The 16,671-nt window shown below is 41.0% G+C and overlaps 1 protein-coding gene across 2 annotated transcripts in view; it reads right to left on the bottom strand.

Annotated features, from left to right (window-relative positions):
- SESN1 (sestrin 1) overlaps positions 1-13,801 on the bottom strand; it is an 81,298-nt gene extending 67,497 nt beyond the window's left edge. Inside the window, exons 1-2 of one of the 2 annotated variants that reach the window (XM_074580980.1) lie at positions 13,087-13,580; positions 5,398-5,499 (exon numbers count right to left, since the gene is read on the bottom strand). In XM_074580980.1, coding sequence (XP_074437081.1) covers positions 5,398-5,499; positions 13,087-13,368 — 384 coding nt within the window. In that variant the 5' untranslated portion in view covers positions 13,369-13,580. Of the gene's footprint in view, positions 1-5,397; positions 5,500-13,086 lie in introns of both variants that reach the window. The other variant, XM_074580981.1, reaches the window with a different exon arrangement.
- Between the last annotated feature and the right edge of the window lie 2,870 nt (positions 13,802-16,671).

Raw genomic sequence — 16,671 nt, 5'->3', positions numbered from 1 at the left:
TCCTCACCACTTTGGTTTTAATATAAAGCACTTTTGCACTGAGGCAAATGAATTTCACAGCAGCTGGACAACTGGTATTTTTTCCTAACTTGAGGAAGTTTTAAGACCTCAGGTACTTATTTCTCCATGTGACATCCTGTCAATAAACAAGACCTTCAAAACTAAGTCTCTTATTTGAGATAAGGCAGACCAGGTTTAAAATTACAGTTCAGTCCAGATACCACTCATGCTTGAACGGGAAACTCATACATCTAAGGCAAATGCTCTAATATATTTACTACTTTAAGGAAAAACATGCGATTTGTACTGCTTGAGAAGATCTACTTTGTCTATTCAACTGCCCTCTCAAGTCATTGAGAGGGGCAAAGCAGTCTGGAATGTGAGACCTTCATGCTCATAGTTTTTTACAGATTCTATTATCCATATTAAGACCGTCTTAATCTCTAAGAGATACACTGCTTGATTTCAGTGAGCATCAGAATCTACTAGATTGCACTATATAAGGGAATCATGTCTCAAGTGAGGCTATTAAATTATATTATCCCTGACTTCTGTTACAGAAGGAGAAGATATTTTGCATAATTTTATCCCTAGTAAAATCCCTCCGTGCTATTTCAAGATGAAATAAATAATGCTTGGCTTAAGAAGTTAGAGTTAGTTCTTTGTTGGATTGCTTGCCTCTTACTACATTGTATATACTTAATTACAACTTACAGCCTGTGCTCTTTCCAATTTGATTTCCATTTACATTTCTTGGAAATTCTGGACAACAAAGGAACTCAATGCTTTTTACAAGTCCTACCTAGTGTGATTGTCTACTCTGTTGTTTGTAAACAAATATTCAATTATTATATAGAGAAAAATATTTAAATATTAGTATTCATTTTTCTGCTGAAGTTATGAAAACACTCACATGATGATAGAGATTTGTATGTTTGTTTCTGTTACAAAATCGAGAAGGTATCTCCTTATAGCTGTCTAAACCAACTACCTATAAAGAAAAAAATTCTGAGTTTTTCTGTAATATAATTCAAGTACATAGTCTTTTGGAAAAATGATAGCATACCCAGTAAATGTCCTAACAGAACTGGCATCAAATGAATGACTTTCACCATCAGCAAGGGACAGAAGATCTGCTTCAGTTCCAAATTTGCCCAGCTCTAGGCAGCAAGGTAGAGCAAAGCCCACTATGAAACCCTATTCTCAACCCTATGTAGTTCCCTTCGGTTTGGCCCTAGTGCAACCAAGGTGAGAATGTTACATCCAAGGGTCTACTCACTGCATATTTATTTGGCAAATCTAGAAAGTGTTTTGTAGTAACCGAGAAGAAAGAATATCTTCCTCTCTAGCCCATCCCTCCACAATAATAAGCTATTTAGCAAGTGCACTGAGGCAAGATTTAAGCCACTCCAGACAGTGCCAAGTACCAGCATGGCCAGACAGATTTCTGCTTTTGCTGGACTGCTACTGCATGAGAGACTGGGAGAACACAGCAAAGGTCACTCTATCAGATTACCACTCTGGCATCTGCCCCACTTGATCTCCTGACCAAGGCATCTTTCTACCAGCTTCTGTGTGCAAATAGGAAATAAGAGATGCAAAGTATCACTACTGCAGAATTCTGGGATAAGTCTGCACCAAAGCCCTATCTTCAACACAAGGTAGTAGGCTCACTGAAACATACTGCTTTGGCCCTCCCAGGCCAGCATCCCTGAATAAAGCGCAAACACAATTACAAACATCTGTTACAAAATACCAGCTGGAACAGGCCATTACAAACTAGGCTTAAATGGGGCTGGCACTGAGAAGTCGGCTGTTATTGCTGCATTTGCTGTATTAATCTGGTTTATCAAGAGGTAAGCACCAAAGCACCTAGGTAACCAGCTCTGAATAACAAAGGTCACAAACAGTTCCCAGATAGCACACCATTTAGTCCTGAAATTAAGATGAGATGTTACAAGAATTTGGGGCCAAGTCTCCATTTTGCCCATTTACTTCAGAGAAAGCTTGTCAGGTTGTATAACAAGCATTTACTAGGACTCTCAGAAGTTTCTGATGAGCTGAACCAAGGTGAGCTGTCTGTCTGAACCGACTTGAAAAAGTTCAAGTGTTATTTCTGGGGTGTGGACACTGGTGTGGAGATGGTATTCAAATCTGAAATTACTCTCTGTAAAGTGTTTTGGTTTTTTTAACCTCAGGACATCTTCCCAAGTACTTTTTAGCAATTATTTTTTGAGGGAACAGCAAGTTATTCAGTTTCCACATGAGATTTTCAGAATCTTCTTAATCATTTTAGCATGTTTTTATGTGCATGCATGAAGATTTATTATTACTGGGAACTACTTTTGAGCCATGTAGCTACCATACCCCAGAAGATCTGAGATACAGGAATTGTACTTCCCCCAAAACATGCAAATCTGTGACACACATTGCACTGCTGAACCCTCTAATGCAGATCTCTGGCTCTGAGAGGAGGAACATAGGTGTAAGGCACGTATATAGGATGTATCACTGTAAAAATAATTTTTGCACTGGAAGGACTATGAAGCAGCCATATTTCCCACTGCCTTGAGCAGTAATGATTTGCACCCTGAATTCAGAGTGTATGAAGACTGTACTTCTCTCAAATCTCTTTTACCGGTGTAAGCAAACCTACTAGCCAACTCTAAAAAGTAGAAAAAAAACCAACAAAACCACAAAACAGTCTCTGCTTCAGCATCAGGTATTTGCTTAATGCAAAAGCTATATAGAGTTAACTACTACCTTTAGAATCTAAAATTTCATTATATTTTACATTGTGCAATACAAAAAGTATCTTCTGCATTAAAAACCCAACATCTTTCATTCCTAGCGAAACCTCATCCAAAAACTTGAATCCTTTAACAGGAAGATCTGACACCAAGTAATGAAAGAAAGAGAAGCAACGCTTGAGCTTCCCAATTTACACATACTCTTCTTCCGACAGATTCCAGACGCCATCAGCCAAGCACAGTTGCCATGTTCGGAATAGTTAGAAAAGCAGAACACTAGAAGCCAAGATATCAGTATGCATTCTAAAAGCCAGACAACAACATTTCCATTTGGCTTCTTTTCCTGTGTCCAGGAACAGAACAGTAACAATGAAAAAGTCAGAATGAAGCTTCTCGTACAGAACACTACTTATGCATTAGTTTTGAAGCAAATATATGCAACTGTTATGAACATACCTATTAAAAAAAAAGAAAAATAATCTAGGTAAAGTTACAATGCTTCTAAAACCTTTTCTGTAACACAAGCAGGAAGGACAGAATGGACACATATGAAGTTAGGGGAAATACCTAAAGCAATCTTGTCCTGATAAGGACTTATCTTCATGACATGGTGATCTCCAGAAAACGTTATGTGCGTTACATGCATGGCAGCTGCCAATTATTTAGTACTGTTAAATGGACATAAGTTTGCACTCAGCATTGATTGGAAACTCAGAGAAATACAAAGAAAATGTATACAAGAAAAGCTTTTTCCTCTCTTCAGTCTTTTACATGGAAACCAGTGAAAATCTAGATTAGAACTAAAATTTAAATAAATGGAAAATCCAAACAAACAGTTTAATCTGAGTGGAATGTGCTGTTGGCAAACAGGCTGCATTTTAAAGCTAAGTTTTGTTACACCAAAACACCAGAAACAGTGGAGGCTCAACAACAAGCTGCAATGGAAAAAATCTTTCAGAAAAGAGGCCCCCCTCCAGAAAATTAAAAAAAAAAAAAAAAAAGCACACAGAAAAGGCTTTAGAGCTTTAAGTAAGTTTCCATTTTCAAGTTTGTTCCTCCTTTGAACAAATATCTTATTATTCCATGTTTACTCTCCAGGAGCTAAGGAATCCTTAACTAAAATACAGATTTTGGAAGAACAACTGTTTAAAAATAATTCAATAGCAAGTAAGAATATCCCAAGGAAGAAAATTTAAGTAAGAGGTTGTTACACCTTGAGTCTCAAAACTTAGACTCACAGAGCCAGTCAGATATTTAGGTAGACAAAGGACTTGCCAGGTAAGACTTGCAAATGAGAAAATCTTATTGCTGACTCCAAAAAGCACAGAAAAGTGAAGAAAAGTTAAAATTTCTAATTAATTTACAGTAAAAAACAACCACGTTTTCACAAGCACTGTCTTTTCCTTTAGCACATGCCTGGATTGAAACTAAGTTCTTGTAGTTGCACAGAAAAAAGATTTGTATCCGATTAAATTTCATAAGTAGCTATATGCATTCTAGCATCACCTTTATTTTTAAAATACCAGCCCAATGTATTCTGGGGTACAATTTGGGCACTAGTACACAACACTGGGTGATACTCCTGGCCCAGAATGCCTTGAAAGAACAAATGTGGTTTCTACATAAAGGTGGAGTAAGGAAAATGGTTAATTGTTTACTAGGTTTAACTAGAACTAAACCAGTTCACCTTCCCAACCCAACTTTTGGCAGCAATCTAACCTAAGCGTTCCAGAAGAAAAACAAAGAAAAAAAAATAAAGTCAAAGTCACTGGAAACATCAAGAAAGTGGTAAACAAGAAAAAAACCACCACTTAACTTTTTGGATGTAATTCATGTATGTAGGTCCAAGTGAAGATTTCCATGTTTCACTTGATTTCTGGAGAGAGTGCCAAGCTTCCCCCCCTCCCCCTTAAACCGTAAACAACTTACTGGAATAGAAAACCATACTGACAGCAAACCATATTTTTGGAAATTTGAACACTCAGTATCCACAGAAAAATATACTCAAGCTTTCAAAACTATTTTTCTGTCACACAATGGTATATTCAGTACTTTTCCACTAAGTTCATTGTAAAAGGAGAAACCCTGACCTGAAGAAAAAGTCAAGAGCAAGATGACAAAACAGCAAGTATTTCTTCAATGCTCACTTTGCACTTTTCACAGTGAGACAATGTAATTTTCTTCTAAACAACATACTTTGGTCAAGCTAATGGAAGATGTATTATTTTACATAACCTAGGAGTCCATTTTTTTTTTACTTAATACTTTGCATATCATATGCTAATTTCTAAACCTTTCCAAATTCTTAGCATTTTTCACTTTGATTGAAAAATCTCTCCTCAAAATGCATAAAATTTCTCCGTATGTAAGCAAAAAGGATCCAAACGCATTCCAACACCCCAAAATTAAGACAGTTATTTACGTACCAAATGGGGAAAACAAATTACGAGTGTTGGGTTTTTTTTAGAATAGAAATAAGTTGCCTTTTTGGCAAACTAAAGGAGAGCAGAACTTCTAGCAAAATCAGTGCGGAAAGGGGAAGGATCGCTGCTACCCATACACCATTAGTATCAGAGTGAGAAAAATAGTTCAAGATAAAGGACGAAGTTGACACTAGAATACATGACTAGATACAAAAATACAATACCCTAAACCAGAGCTCGTGTGACTTAGCAACTGCCAGATCAGGAGAACAGATGCATTCAAGCTGAAGCATTTTTGGTTTCTGTAGATCTCTACATATTAGCTCCTGTGCAAAAAAAAAAAAAAAAAAATCAGGAAACAAACCTTTTTTTATGTAAGCCACCAACACACACCCTACAGTTGCTTACCTCATTAGTAAATAGTAAGAGATGAGGAAATGTTTGTGTTCTAGTTCTTCAGTTTAAAGCATTTCAATGCAGTCAAAAAATAAATATCAACAAAGCCAATATTATCAAATACGTGCTTCACTCTTCACTTCTTTTGAAAATAAAAGTTCTAGTTATGATGTCCTGAAAAATCAATTCAGCAGAATCACGTAAACCCATAAATTTACAGACGAAGTTATCCCAAACAATTATAAGAAAAAGTTGACTAAGCAAAGCTTATTTCCATAGAAGAAGAATGGCATACAGCTGGCATGGAAAATTATGGAAAGGCTCCAAACACAGAAACAGCATTTGAAGTGACCCAGATATCCTACATCACTTTGAGAACCTCCACTGTTTTCGAGCAACTCTTTATTCCAACTAAAGACATTCTCAGGGTCAAGCAATTCTGCAGCTGACAAGCTCCGCAAAAGAAAATTTCTCTTCATCTCTCTCAACAAACAGACTGGAGCCTTCAGAAAGCAGGCAAGTAGGCTGAAGAAGGGGGGAGTCAGACAAAGCAATCTAAGGACTATTGACAATTTAAGTTTTTTTTTTTAAAAATATGTTCACACCCCTGTTCAGAACATTCCCTGACGTGTCAAGATTAAGTCTTCTCCCTTAACTTCTCCAGCCAGCCTCACCACACGCATGTGATACAGACTCATCATCAGAACATGTTTACAATAAATACTGCAGAGGTACGATTCTTTCTGTAAGCTAGCAGAAGTTGTAAATAAGTGCATCGTGTCATTACTTCAGTATCTCTCACAATATTGAGAAGAGCCAAAGTATCCGAACACCACAAAAAAAACCCTAACAGACAAACGTTTTCTAAACTAGCAATCTGGCAGAGTGACATGCAGCTTTTGAAGGGAGCACCCTACAATACATAATTAAACCCATTCCACCTAATGGTTGGAAGGGACAGAACATACTTTTGCTCTGAAGTGAACTCACAAAAAAGGATGTTTTCATTCACTTTGCATAAGAGTACTATGGGAAACAGAAACCCATTTGGGTATTGGCATTGTGGAAGGAGACTAGTCAGCTTCCAGATGGATCAGATTCACCACCACAAGTGAGGATACTGTATTTAAATTCGTAGGCTTGAACAGACTATAAATTTCATCTGATACACCTTTCCATGGTGACTGACCAACAGTAAGCATCACAGGGGAACATTATTATCATACAGCAGGACACAGCCAAATTTACTCAGACAAAAAAAATCCCACAATCTAACAGATCTGCCTAGCTACAGATTTAAAGACTCACTAAAGAAAGTTACTTCTGTTGTGCAAGAAGGCTAAAAAGACTGAAGAAAAAGTTATGAAGTCATTTATCAAAGATTACACCAAAAGCAGGTTAAAGATTTGGAAAGTTAGCCAGTCTCCTGTAATACCAGAGTCATCAGGATAAACCATTTGAGAGCAAGGAGCATATTTGAGTTTCACTCTTACTACTCTTAACAAGCATGCACCACAGGGCATACACAAAGCAAAGAGACAGTGAACTCTATTGTGAGAAAAATCTAGCAATGAAACAGAAAAGTAACTCCTGTTTTATCCTTTATGGACATACACAGGGGAGCTACTACCTCCTCTCCCGGCAGAGGCTTTATTTGTCACACATGCTGTGGCGGAGGAAGAGGACAGGATGCCTGTTCTGGCTGTGACTAGAAGTCTTCCCATCCTTTCTGGATGCTCATTTAATTTAAATCCATACAAGTATTTTGCTGGGATTTGGAAAGTAAGGGTGTTCCATTCTATGTCCCCTGCCAAGCAAGCTGAGGTCACAGGCAGTGCCCGAAGGTTATAATACAATAGGATATATATTTAGGTGCTGATATGACCCCTCTCATGTTATGTGCCATACAGCCCTGTGAGCATGTATGAGATTCTGTTTACCTATCCACTAAAGCTGTAGGCCTAAGAAAACAAGGAGGCACTTAAAGTCCTCCCAAGCCCACCTGCTGCTTTTCAGTGAGACAGAGGTTCCAGACCACAAGTTCCAGTGCTAGATATCTGGTAAATATGGTCTTCAAGGTCAAAGGGAGAGTACTTGGAGGGTGCATCCCTCCAAGCAGTTACCAACACAAAACACAGAAAAAGAGGCTGGAAGGAAAAATCATCCAGTTAGCAATGTTCTGCCTTTCCCAGTGTGAGATCAAATAAGCCTGTCACTCCTACATGATGTTTAAGAACAGTTTAGACAAAGAGTTCTAGCGATGAACATCACTGGATAGCCTATGCTTTACTACCCTAATCCTTTAAATTTTCGCCCACATGTCTAACCAAAGTCTTGCTGGAATTTAGATCAATACATCACTCATTCTAGCTCATGTTTCCTTCCTCTTTCCAGCAGTCTTTTCATCCCCTCTGGCGCCCATTTATTTGGGAACATATTGCACTAGCCTCCTTTTTAGCTGACCATACCACCCACCACCAATTTCTTCAAAAAAAAAAAAAAAAAAAAATAGCAGAGGTCCAGAAGATATAATACAAGCTCCTATTAACTATTAACATAATTTTAAATTCTATGGCTGCTCTCCGGTATTTTTACCCTCCCTCTCATCTTGTAATCTGCAATTCAACAAGAAAAAAATTTTGTTAATCAAGATCGTGCTGGACAGGCCCTTGTAGAATCTGTACCAAGTACTTGCTACCTGACCTTGCTTACCTTCTGGGGCTGGTTTTCCAGCTAATTTTACTCACTGCACAGTAGTTTCTAGATCATAATTCCCTAGCTTGTTAATGATAATATCATGCAAATATTGAGGACTCAAATATATCAGCATATTAACATTACATCATCTCTCTGCACCACAAGGCCTGTTACTCCATCATAGAAAAAGTAGAAATGCCAGATTTAAAATAATTTATCCTGGATAAATCTGTTTTGACTGTTGTTCAGCATCTTTTTCTAGGCACTAAAGTGTGATTTGTCCCTGCTCCAGTATTTTTTCTTTGAGCTAAAGTAAAAATCCGCCAGTTTCCCCTTCGTTCTATCCCACTTAGCCCATACTGAAGAGGCACGCACCTTTATTCTCTGAGTCGACTATTTCCCTTCGCTATCACTATCAGGTCTGAGATTGCTTCAGCTAGTTGTTTTGGTTTTTTAAGCACCTCAGAATGAATTTCATCAGGCCCCACAAGATTGAAAAAATCTGTTGCTTATCCAAGCAACCTAAAGTTGTTTCCCCCTAGTCTGGGACAAGTACTGTTTACGCTTTTATCGTGGCTATTAACTACAGTGGATGGATTAACCATTTCAGAAAACATTTCAATCACCTCAGCACTATCTGTCAATCCATCAATCTGTGGCTCTTTTACTTTTTGCTTTCTTCCAATATCCCTTTTAGCTATACCTCATTATGTATTTCACTGTCCCACTTTTGTTCACGCATCTTCAGCAACATAGAATTTCCCCCCCTTTTTTTTTTTTGTTTCTTGTGTTTACATCAATGGGGAACAAAGTCCTTTTTTCATTATTAATTTTCCCCTTCAGTGAAAGTGTTTGGGACTACTACATTACTTCTCAAAGAAGTTGAAACCAGTTTCTTTCTTCTTTATATTTGCCCCCCAATCCAGCTTTGCATGCCAAATTCTAAGCTTTTCGACATTATTCTGCTGTTCTGTCATCTTTTAGCCTGTGTAGGCTAACATCTTGTGGTCACTTCTGCAGAGCCTGCATCCCATTTAGGCATTCTCTTTGTTAATCTAAAAGACTATTTTTATGTATTTATATATCTCAGCAGAGCAGTATGCTCTGCTCAGTCTTTTCCAAAAGCCATTGGATGATTAAGGTTTTAACTAGCAAATCTCATACTTTCAATGATTCTTCTCCAGCTACTGAAGTACGCTTTGTCTTTATATTCCTGTCACGTACATCTAATTGATCTGATTGAGGCTGGGCAGAATACTTCTGATGATCACGTGTTAAAACCTTCCACCGCTGTTCATTCCCCAGTATTTTTGTGTTGGTGTGCAGGCTAGCATACTAGGTGGAGTGACCCACTATTCTGCAAGGTCATAAGCAACATGCTATAAATATGTGCAAAACAACACATATGCAAGAAGTTATCAAAAAGCTGTGACATATTTGGGGTTTTATCTCAAAAAACACTCATCAAATATATTCATACACAAACATTCAAACTCTTTTCACTTGGTTAAAGCATTGCAATTGAAATATCTTTAAAATATTTAAAAAAATATATATATATATTTGGTCAGTGACTTTAGCTACCTTGCTTTTATTAATAAAACCAAGGAAGTCTTAATGAGAAAAAAGAGGGCTAGTTTGCTGATACTGTCTTTGTAATAATTCTTACAAAAACAACTTGTCTAAGCTAAATGAGAAATTAGATATATTCTCTTATGCAAAAAAAAATGTATTATTATATATAAATATATATAACCTACAATAAGAAACTCATTATCCTGAATATAAGTCAAATTCACAGGAATTTACAATGAACAATAATTTATTTTAATAAATTCTAATACAGGCAATACTATTTACTAATAATAGCATTAATAATAGTATTTATTAACAGCAAAGAAAAAAGTTGCACACTTAGGATTCCACCATATTTCAGAGGACTTTTTCTCCAGAAAAAAAGACCATAACAAAGGCAGGCTCAGAGAGATGCCATGCGGACAGAGGCTGCTGCCAAGCCTGCAGCTTACACCAGCCATATAATGCATTCTACCAACTTGCTCCAGACACAAAGCTGCAAAAACACCATCAGCATAGTTGCTTATGCCTAAATATTTGTTGATTACCCCCACAGGCAAAAGGGCACTAGTCCCAGAAAAAAAAAAATAGCTATCAGACCACACAGAAAATTTCAAATCTTTGATTTCCTCACTGACCTATCCTGGATGCAGGGCAGAAAGATGAAGAAAGCACATTTTACAATTCTCCATTTTACTGGGCAGGGTGGGGGGAGCGGGCAGGAAGAGTCCAAGCTCAGACTACTAGTCTGAGTTGGACCATCCCATAGGAGAGGGAAGGAGGAAAGCACCAGATCCCAGGAGAACCTTTGGGTTCAAAGTTACCGCCTCCTGCCTCAGGCTCTATGTCCTTTAAGAACTTGGCAGAGAATAAGGTTTAGAGAGCATAATGCTACATATTGCTGTAGACTTAAAGGAAGATAGTTTCGTATCCCAAAACAGGGAGATAAAGTAATACAATTGAGTCCTTTAAGTACTGTTACTATTCTGAATACGATTTCACATTTTTATAGTGTTACTAAGCTACTTACCTTTAGAATAACTGCTGAAAGCCATGAGTTCTATGGGATAATTAAATTTAATTTAATAGTTTGCTTTATCTGCCATCTTCATTGCAGATATTTGAATAGAATTCCTCTTGGCCATGAAATCAACAGAAAACCATTTCATGCCTGACAACAGTCCGCAGCATCCAAAATGGAATACTTGGGTTAGATTATTTCTTCCACAAATGTGGATCCAAAGATTACAATGAAAATTTTCATTTATGAGTACAGTCATAAGAACTAAGACTTGCCACTTCTCTCATAGATCTAGTTCCTAAGAAGAAAAGCTACAAAAGCAGCCTTTAAATATTTTCTTAAAGTAATGTTGTATTTGGTTTTATTTTGCTTAACTTGTTGTTAAACCTTTACTGCAGCTGGTGTGTATACAATTGGTTTCATATCTATTATATCTTTCACATTTATTTTTATTAATCAAGTCAGCTACCACCATGGAATTTGAACTTGCATTTGCTTTATCAAGACGGATGTATTTTCTGCTAGAACTTTTTGGCCTATTTAAAAAAAGTTAGTAACAAAGTTTCTAAACACGACTAGTAGTTGAACACGCCAGTAATTTTATACATAAAAACCTAAGAAGGAGTCATCAGATCATGTATTCTGACCTCCTCCAAGACAGGTGAGAGATCACCACCTGTTTGGCCTTTGAATAGGCTCTGATAACTTGTGCCTGATAAAAGCAAGTCTTCCCTTAGCAGTCTGATCCAGTGACTCATCATTCTCACTGGTAATGGGATCACATCTCATTCGAATCTTTAACAGGGAAGATGCTAATGCAAAGGTACGAGATTAAGTTTTCAACTTAATATTCAAGTTGGTGAGGGGTGGTTTTGTTTCTTTGCCTTGGGTTTTTAAAAGAAAAGCAGTATAGCTGTCAAGCCTTTCACACAGACCATGTTTTATTTATAGCTTCTACTGGAAAAATCTGCTGTGAGAAAAATGCCCCATACAGCCCAAACTGTTTAAAATAAATTAAATTATAGTGTATTTATCATGTTGTATACTATTGAGAAGTTAGATAAAATAAACAGAGGCTCTCTCAGCTTCAATAATCCAAGCACTTAATTTCTCTGAACCATTTTAAAGTAGGACTGAGCAAAAATGGATCTATATACAAGTTTCTTTAAAATACATATATATGTGTTTTTGTATACATATTATAATATATATAATGTTTTATATATAATATATATACATGTGTATTAGATATAATTATATATGTTATTTTTTCCCCTAAATTCCCTATATTAAACCTGGTAAGTTCAAGTAGAAAAAACACAATTGTGGGAATCAGGCAGCTAACTCCAAGCATATCTCTATATAGTCACTTGTGATTAAAAGAAATACCTTAATTTCCTTTTCCTACTCTGCAGCAAGTAGTATTTTTAGCAGTGCTGCTGGACTCGTTGATACAAGCCCTGCATCAGAATTCCAAGACCTGAGCAAAAACTTTAGGTGAGCAAGAGAATTGCAATGCCAGTAACTATAATTAGACTGTAACAGTGGAAGAGTACAAAGTAACATTTATTTTTGTTAGCACAAAAGGTCAGTACAGTAAATGTAATCCTCTATTGGCTAGACTGTCTGTGAGCTATAAAAAAATAGCTTGGATCTTTCCAATGCCAGTGGAGAAACTATTTACCAATAAGCAACAAAAAGGGAATTCTGACAGGCTGTGCTTTAATATTCTTGAAGCTCATGCACCTTTTAAAAGCTAAAAAACTTCCCACACCGATTTACATTTTTAATTGGTAGCCCTGAATGTTCATACCCAAATCTTTCCTGCTTTTGTATTAAAGAAAACGGGCAATATCACAGTACCGGTCTTACAGACCAAAACTAGAGCATTTAAGCTGTCATGTTAGCACTTCCTTCGGGATACCCCCAACGACTTGCCAGCCATTCATGGCTAAATCCTCTCCGCCGGACCGCACTTTTTTTTTTTTCCTTTGCCTTTTAATAACGCTTTTTCCCCAAATGTTTCTTCGCGAGGGGTGGGGGAGCATTTAGCATGTATTATTACACAAATAAGTCTGACCAGCCGGGGTTAGATGCCCACCCCGTTGCACAGCTGGAAGTCGAGGGCACCCCTTGCCGTGAGACGGGGCCGGGAGAGCCCCGCGGCCGCCCAGGGCCGCTCCCGGCCCCGTCCCACGGCGGAGGTGGGGTCTGCCGTGCTTACCTGCACCCGGCTGAGGATCGCCTCGCTCTTCTCCCTCACGTCGGGGAAGGGGCAGCGCTTGGAGAGCATCAGCAGGCGGGCCAGCACCTCGCTCAGCCCGTCGCGGGCGGCGGGAACCAGCGGCCCGTCGGCCGCCCGGCTAAGCGGCACCGCCGCCACGGGAGCGATGGTCTCGCTACGGCGGAGAACGGCTTGCCCGATGTTATCCAAGGCGGCGGCGCGGCTGGCAGCGTCGCGGCTGCACAGCCCGTCCCACCGCACCTCGCCTTCCCGCTCCTCCATGGGGCCGCCCGGCTGCTGCCCCGCCGCCGCCTCAGCAGCCCCGACGCGGCCGCCCCATGGCGGGCTCCCGCCAGCCGCCAACCCGCCCACAAAGACGACAAACGCGGCGGCGAGGGGAGAGACCGCTGCCTGCGCCGCATGAGGGGCAGGGCGGGCGGCAGTTCCCTCAGCCCCGGCGGGCGCCGCCGCCAACCGCCGCCCACCGCCGCCCGGTCTGCCGAGCCAGCAACGCCGCTGGGGCTTCGCCGCTCCCGGCGGGGAGCGGGGCAGCCACCACCCCGCAGCGCCGGCAGCTCCTCCTCCTCGCCCCAGGCATGGAGGGAAGGGGACGGACTCGGGCCTGCCTCTCCGCTGCGGCTCGGAGCGGCCCCCTCGGCCCTCCCCGCCGGGTCCGGGCCGCCACAGACCCCCCGACGAAACACACACCCCCCCACCCCCCCGGCCAGCGCGGAGCGGGGGGGTGGGCGGGAACGGGCAAGGCCAACGCATGACGGACGCGCCCGCCAGCCAATCGCCTTTCAGCACTCGCAGCCGGCGGCCCAATGGGGAGTGTCAGGATGCGTAGTCCGGCCGAAGGGCCCCCGCGCGGGGGGAGAGGAGGACTACGTGTCCCGGCAGGCAGCGCGCGGGGCTGTCGGCGCGTGGATCCCGCCTTGCCGCAGGCGCTGAGGGAGAGCGAGAGAGAGCGTCCGCTTGCCGGTCCTCTACAGGTCTTTTTTTCCCGTAATATTGGAGTTTTTTTGGTGTATGTGTCTTCCACTTTAACAGGTGTTCAACCGCAACAGCAAATGGCTGGCGGCAGCCAGGAATAAAGCGATTCCGGTGGTGAGTTTGCTTCAGAAATTTGCATTGGCCAAAAAACAATTAAGCACAGGCGTGTTTGGAAGCAACGGCCGAAGTCTCGTCAGATGGACGCCTCGACAGAAGCCTTTGATGTAGCCTAAGTAAACACATCAGCAGAAAGTCCGTGCAAACAGTCCGTGCAAGCGAAATGCAGCGCCTTCAACACTTGAAAATGAGCAGGAGAAAAAAAAACAAACCTGGAATATTAAAATTGGGCAACAGTTCTGCAGTCTTGTAATCCAAATTAATCCAAGAGGGTTTTTTAATCCACATTCTGTTGGGGTTGATGGTCCTGGAGAAGAGAAGGCTTGTGGGGACCTTACAGAATTACAGAATGGTTCGGGTTGGAAGGGACCTTAAAGATCATCTAGTTCCAGCCCCCCTGCCATGGGCAGGGACACCTCCCACTAGACCAGGTTGCTCAAAGCCTCATCCAACCTGGCCTTGAACACTTACAGGGATGGGGCATCCACAGCTTCTCATGTTTCAGTGTCTCGCCACCCTCAGAGTAAAGAATTTCTTCCTAATCTAAATTTACCCTCTTTCAGTTTGAAGCCATTACCCCTGGTCCTATCACTACATGCGCTTGTAAAAAATCCCTCTCCATCTTTCTTGCAGGCCTCCTTCAGATACTGGAAGGCTGCTATAAAGTCTCCCTGGAGTATTCTCCAGGCTGAACAACTCCAACTCTCTCAGCCTGTCTTCACAGGAGAAGTGCTCCAGCTCTCTAATCACCTTCACAGCCTTGCTCTGGACCTGTTCCAGCAGGTCCATGTCCTTTTTATGTTGGGGGCCCCAGAGCTGGATGCAGTACTCCAGGTGGGGTCTCACCAGAGTGGAGTAGAGGGGCAGAATCACCTCCCTTGACCTGCTGGCCACGCTTCTTTTGATGCAGTCCAGGATACAGTTGGCCTTCTGAGTTGCAAGCGCACATTGCTGGCTTGTGTTGAGCTTCTCATCAACCAATACCCCCAAGTCCTTCTCCTCAGGGCTGCTCTCAATCCATTCTCCGCCCAGCCTGTATTTGTGCTTGGGATTGCTCCGACCCATACATACAAATAACTGGAGGGAGGGTGCAAGGAGGATGGGGCCAGGCTCTTTCCAGTGGTGCCCAGTGATGGGACCAGAGGCAATGGGAGCAAACTGAAACACAGGAGGTTCCCTCAGAAATTCAGGAAACATTTTTTTACTGTGAGGGTGGCCGAGCACAGGCACAGGCTGTCCAGGGAAGCAAACCGGATGGCCTCCAGAGGTCCCTTCCAACCTCAACCATTCTGTGATTAAGTCTAATCTGCCACCCAATGGGCTGGTATTGCTCTTGTTCTTGCTTTTCCTGCAGCGAAAAAGCACTTTTTTGATAAAAGTAATTTTCAGCCAAGTCAGTTCCTTGATGTAATTCACCTCTTGGCAGAGAAGAGGAGAAGGAAACATGTAGACAAGGGCAGAACCACCCATTTGCAGGTGTCACATTAAAGCAATCATAAAACTACAATTTTGAGTATACTGAAAGGGAAAAGAACACATGCAAGTAAATCAGAAACAGGACATTGGGCCTATAGGGTCTTGCATAATTATTTTACGTTTCTCATTTACACATTTCCTATTCTAAAATTCAAACCTCAAAACTGAACTTAAAAGCAGAACAAGCTACTTGCATACCACAGAAAGACACACAAGCGGCTCCTGAGTCCAGGAACAGAGCTTGGGCTGGCTCACCAGCACCAGCCATCAACAACTCTTTTATTTGTAAAGAATCTGGTTTCTTCATCTGACATTCCTTTTGTTTTCTGGCAGGGTTTCTCTAAAGCTTGCAAAATAAGTGTCATTCTATCATTACCTGTACCTTTCAAGGAAGACCAATCTCTTTTTCCCATAAAATCCTTTCTGCAAGGAGTCTGTGTTGCCATTGTTCGGCAGTGTGGACAGGCCTGGACTGCTTTGTGCAGCTGCTTCCTCTAGGCCTTTGGCACCCTTGTGAACAATATATCTACTGAAATCATCACTACCTGTAATAAATGTGAGTCTTGACTTCTCTAAGCATTCAAGGCCTCCACCCATCATAACTGATGGGTTCAAAGAAAATAATCCTGCCAGTGCCTTTTATGTTTTGTTTTGGGTTTTTGTTGTTTTTTTGTTGTTTTTTTTTACATTAGCTCCCACTTCAGCTTCCCGTCCCGTTCTGTCGTTACTCTTTATGGTCTCCCAGTTTTCCTGTGAATAGGCACATCACGTATGCTTGCTTTATATCTATCTAAATTTTGATCTTCAGAAGTTGGATAGATCTCGTTTTTCCCATGATAAGTTTGTGCTTGCTGGGTGTCTCTAACAGTGGCTACATACATCCAAGATCAGTAAAGTGAACCATAATGAGAACTGAAACGCTGGTGTTAGACTTTGGTACGGCTATATTCCCACACTGAATGCTAAGATTGATTGAAAGTCACAGCACTGCCTTTTATC

The sequence above is a fragment of the Larus michahellis genome, chromosome 3, assembly GCF_964199755.1.
Source record: "Larus michahellis chromosome 3, bLarMic1.1, whole genome shotgun sequence".
NCBI classification, from domain to species: Eukaryota; Metazoa; Chordata; class Aves; order Charadriiformes; family Laridae; genus Larus; species Larus michahellis.
The sequence above is the reverse complement of the archived record's forward strand: the minus strand, read 5'-3'. Positions and strand labels throughout refer to the sequence as shown.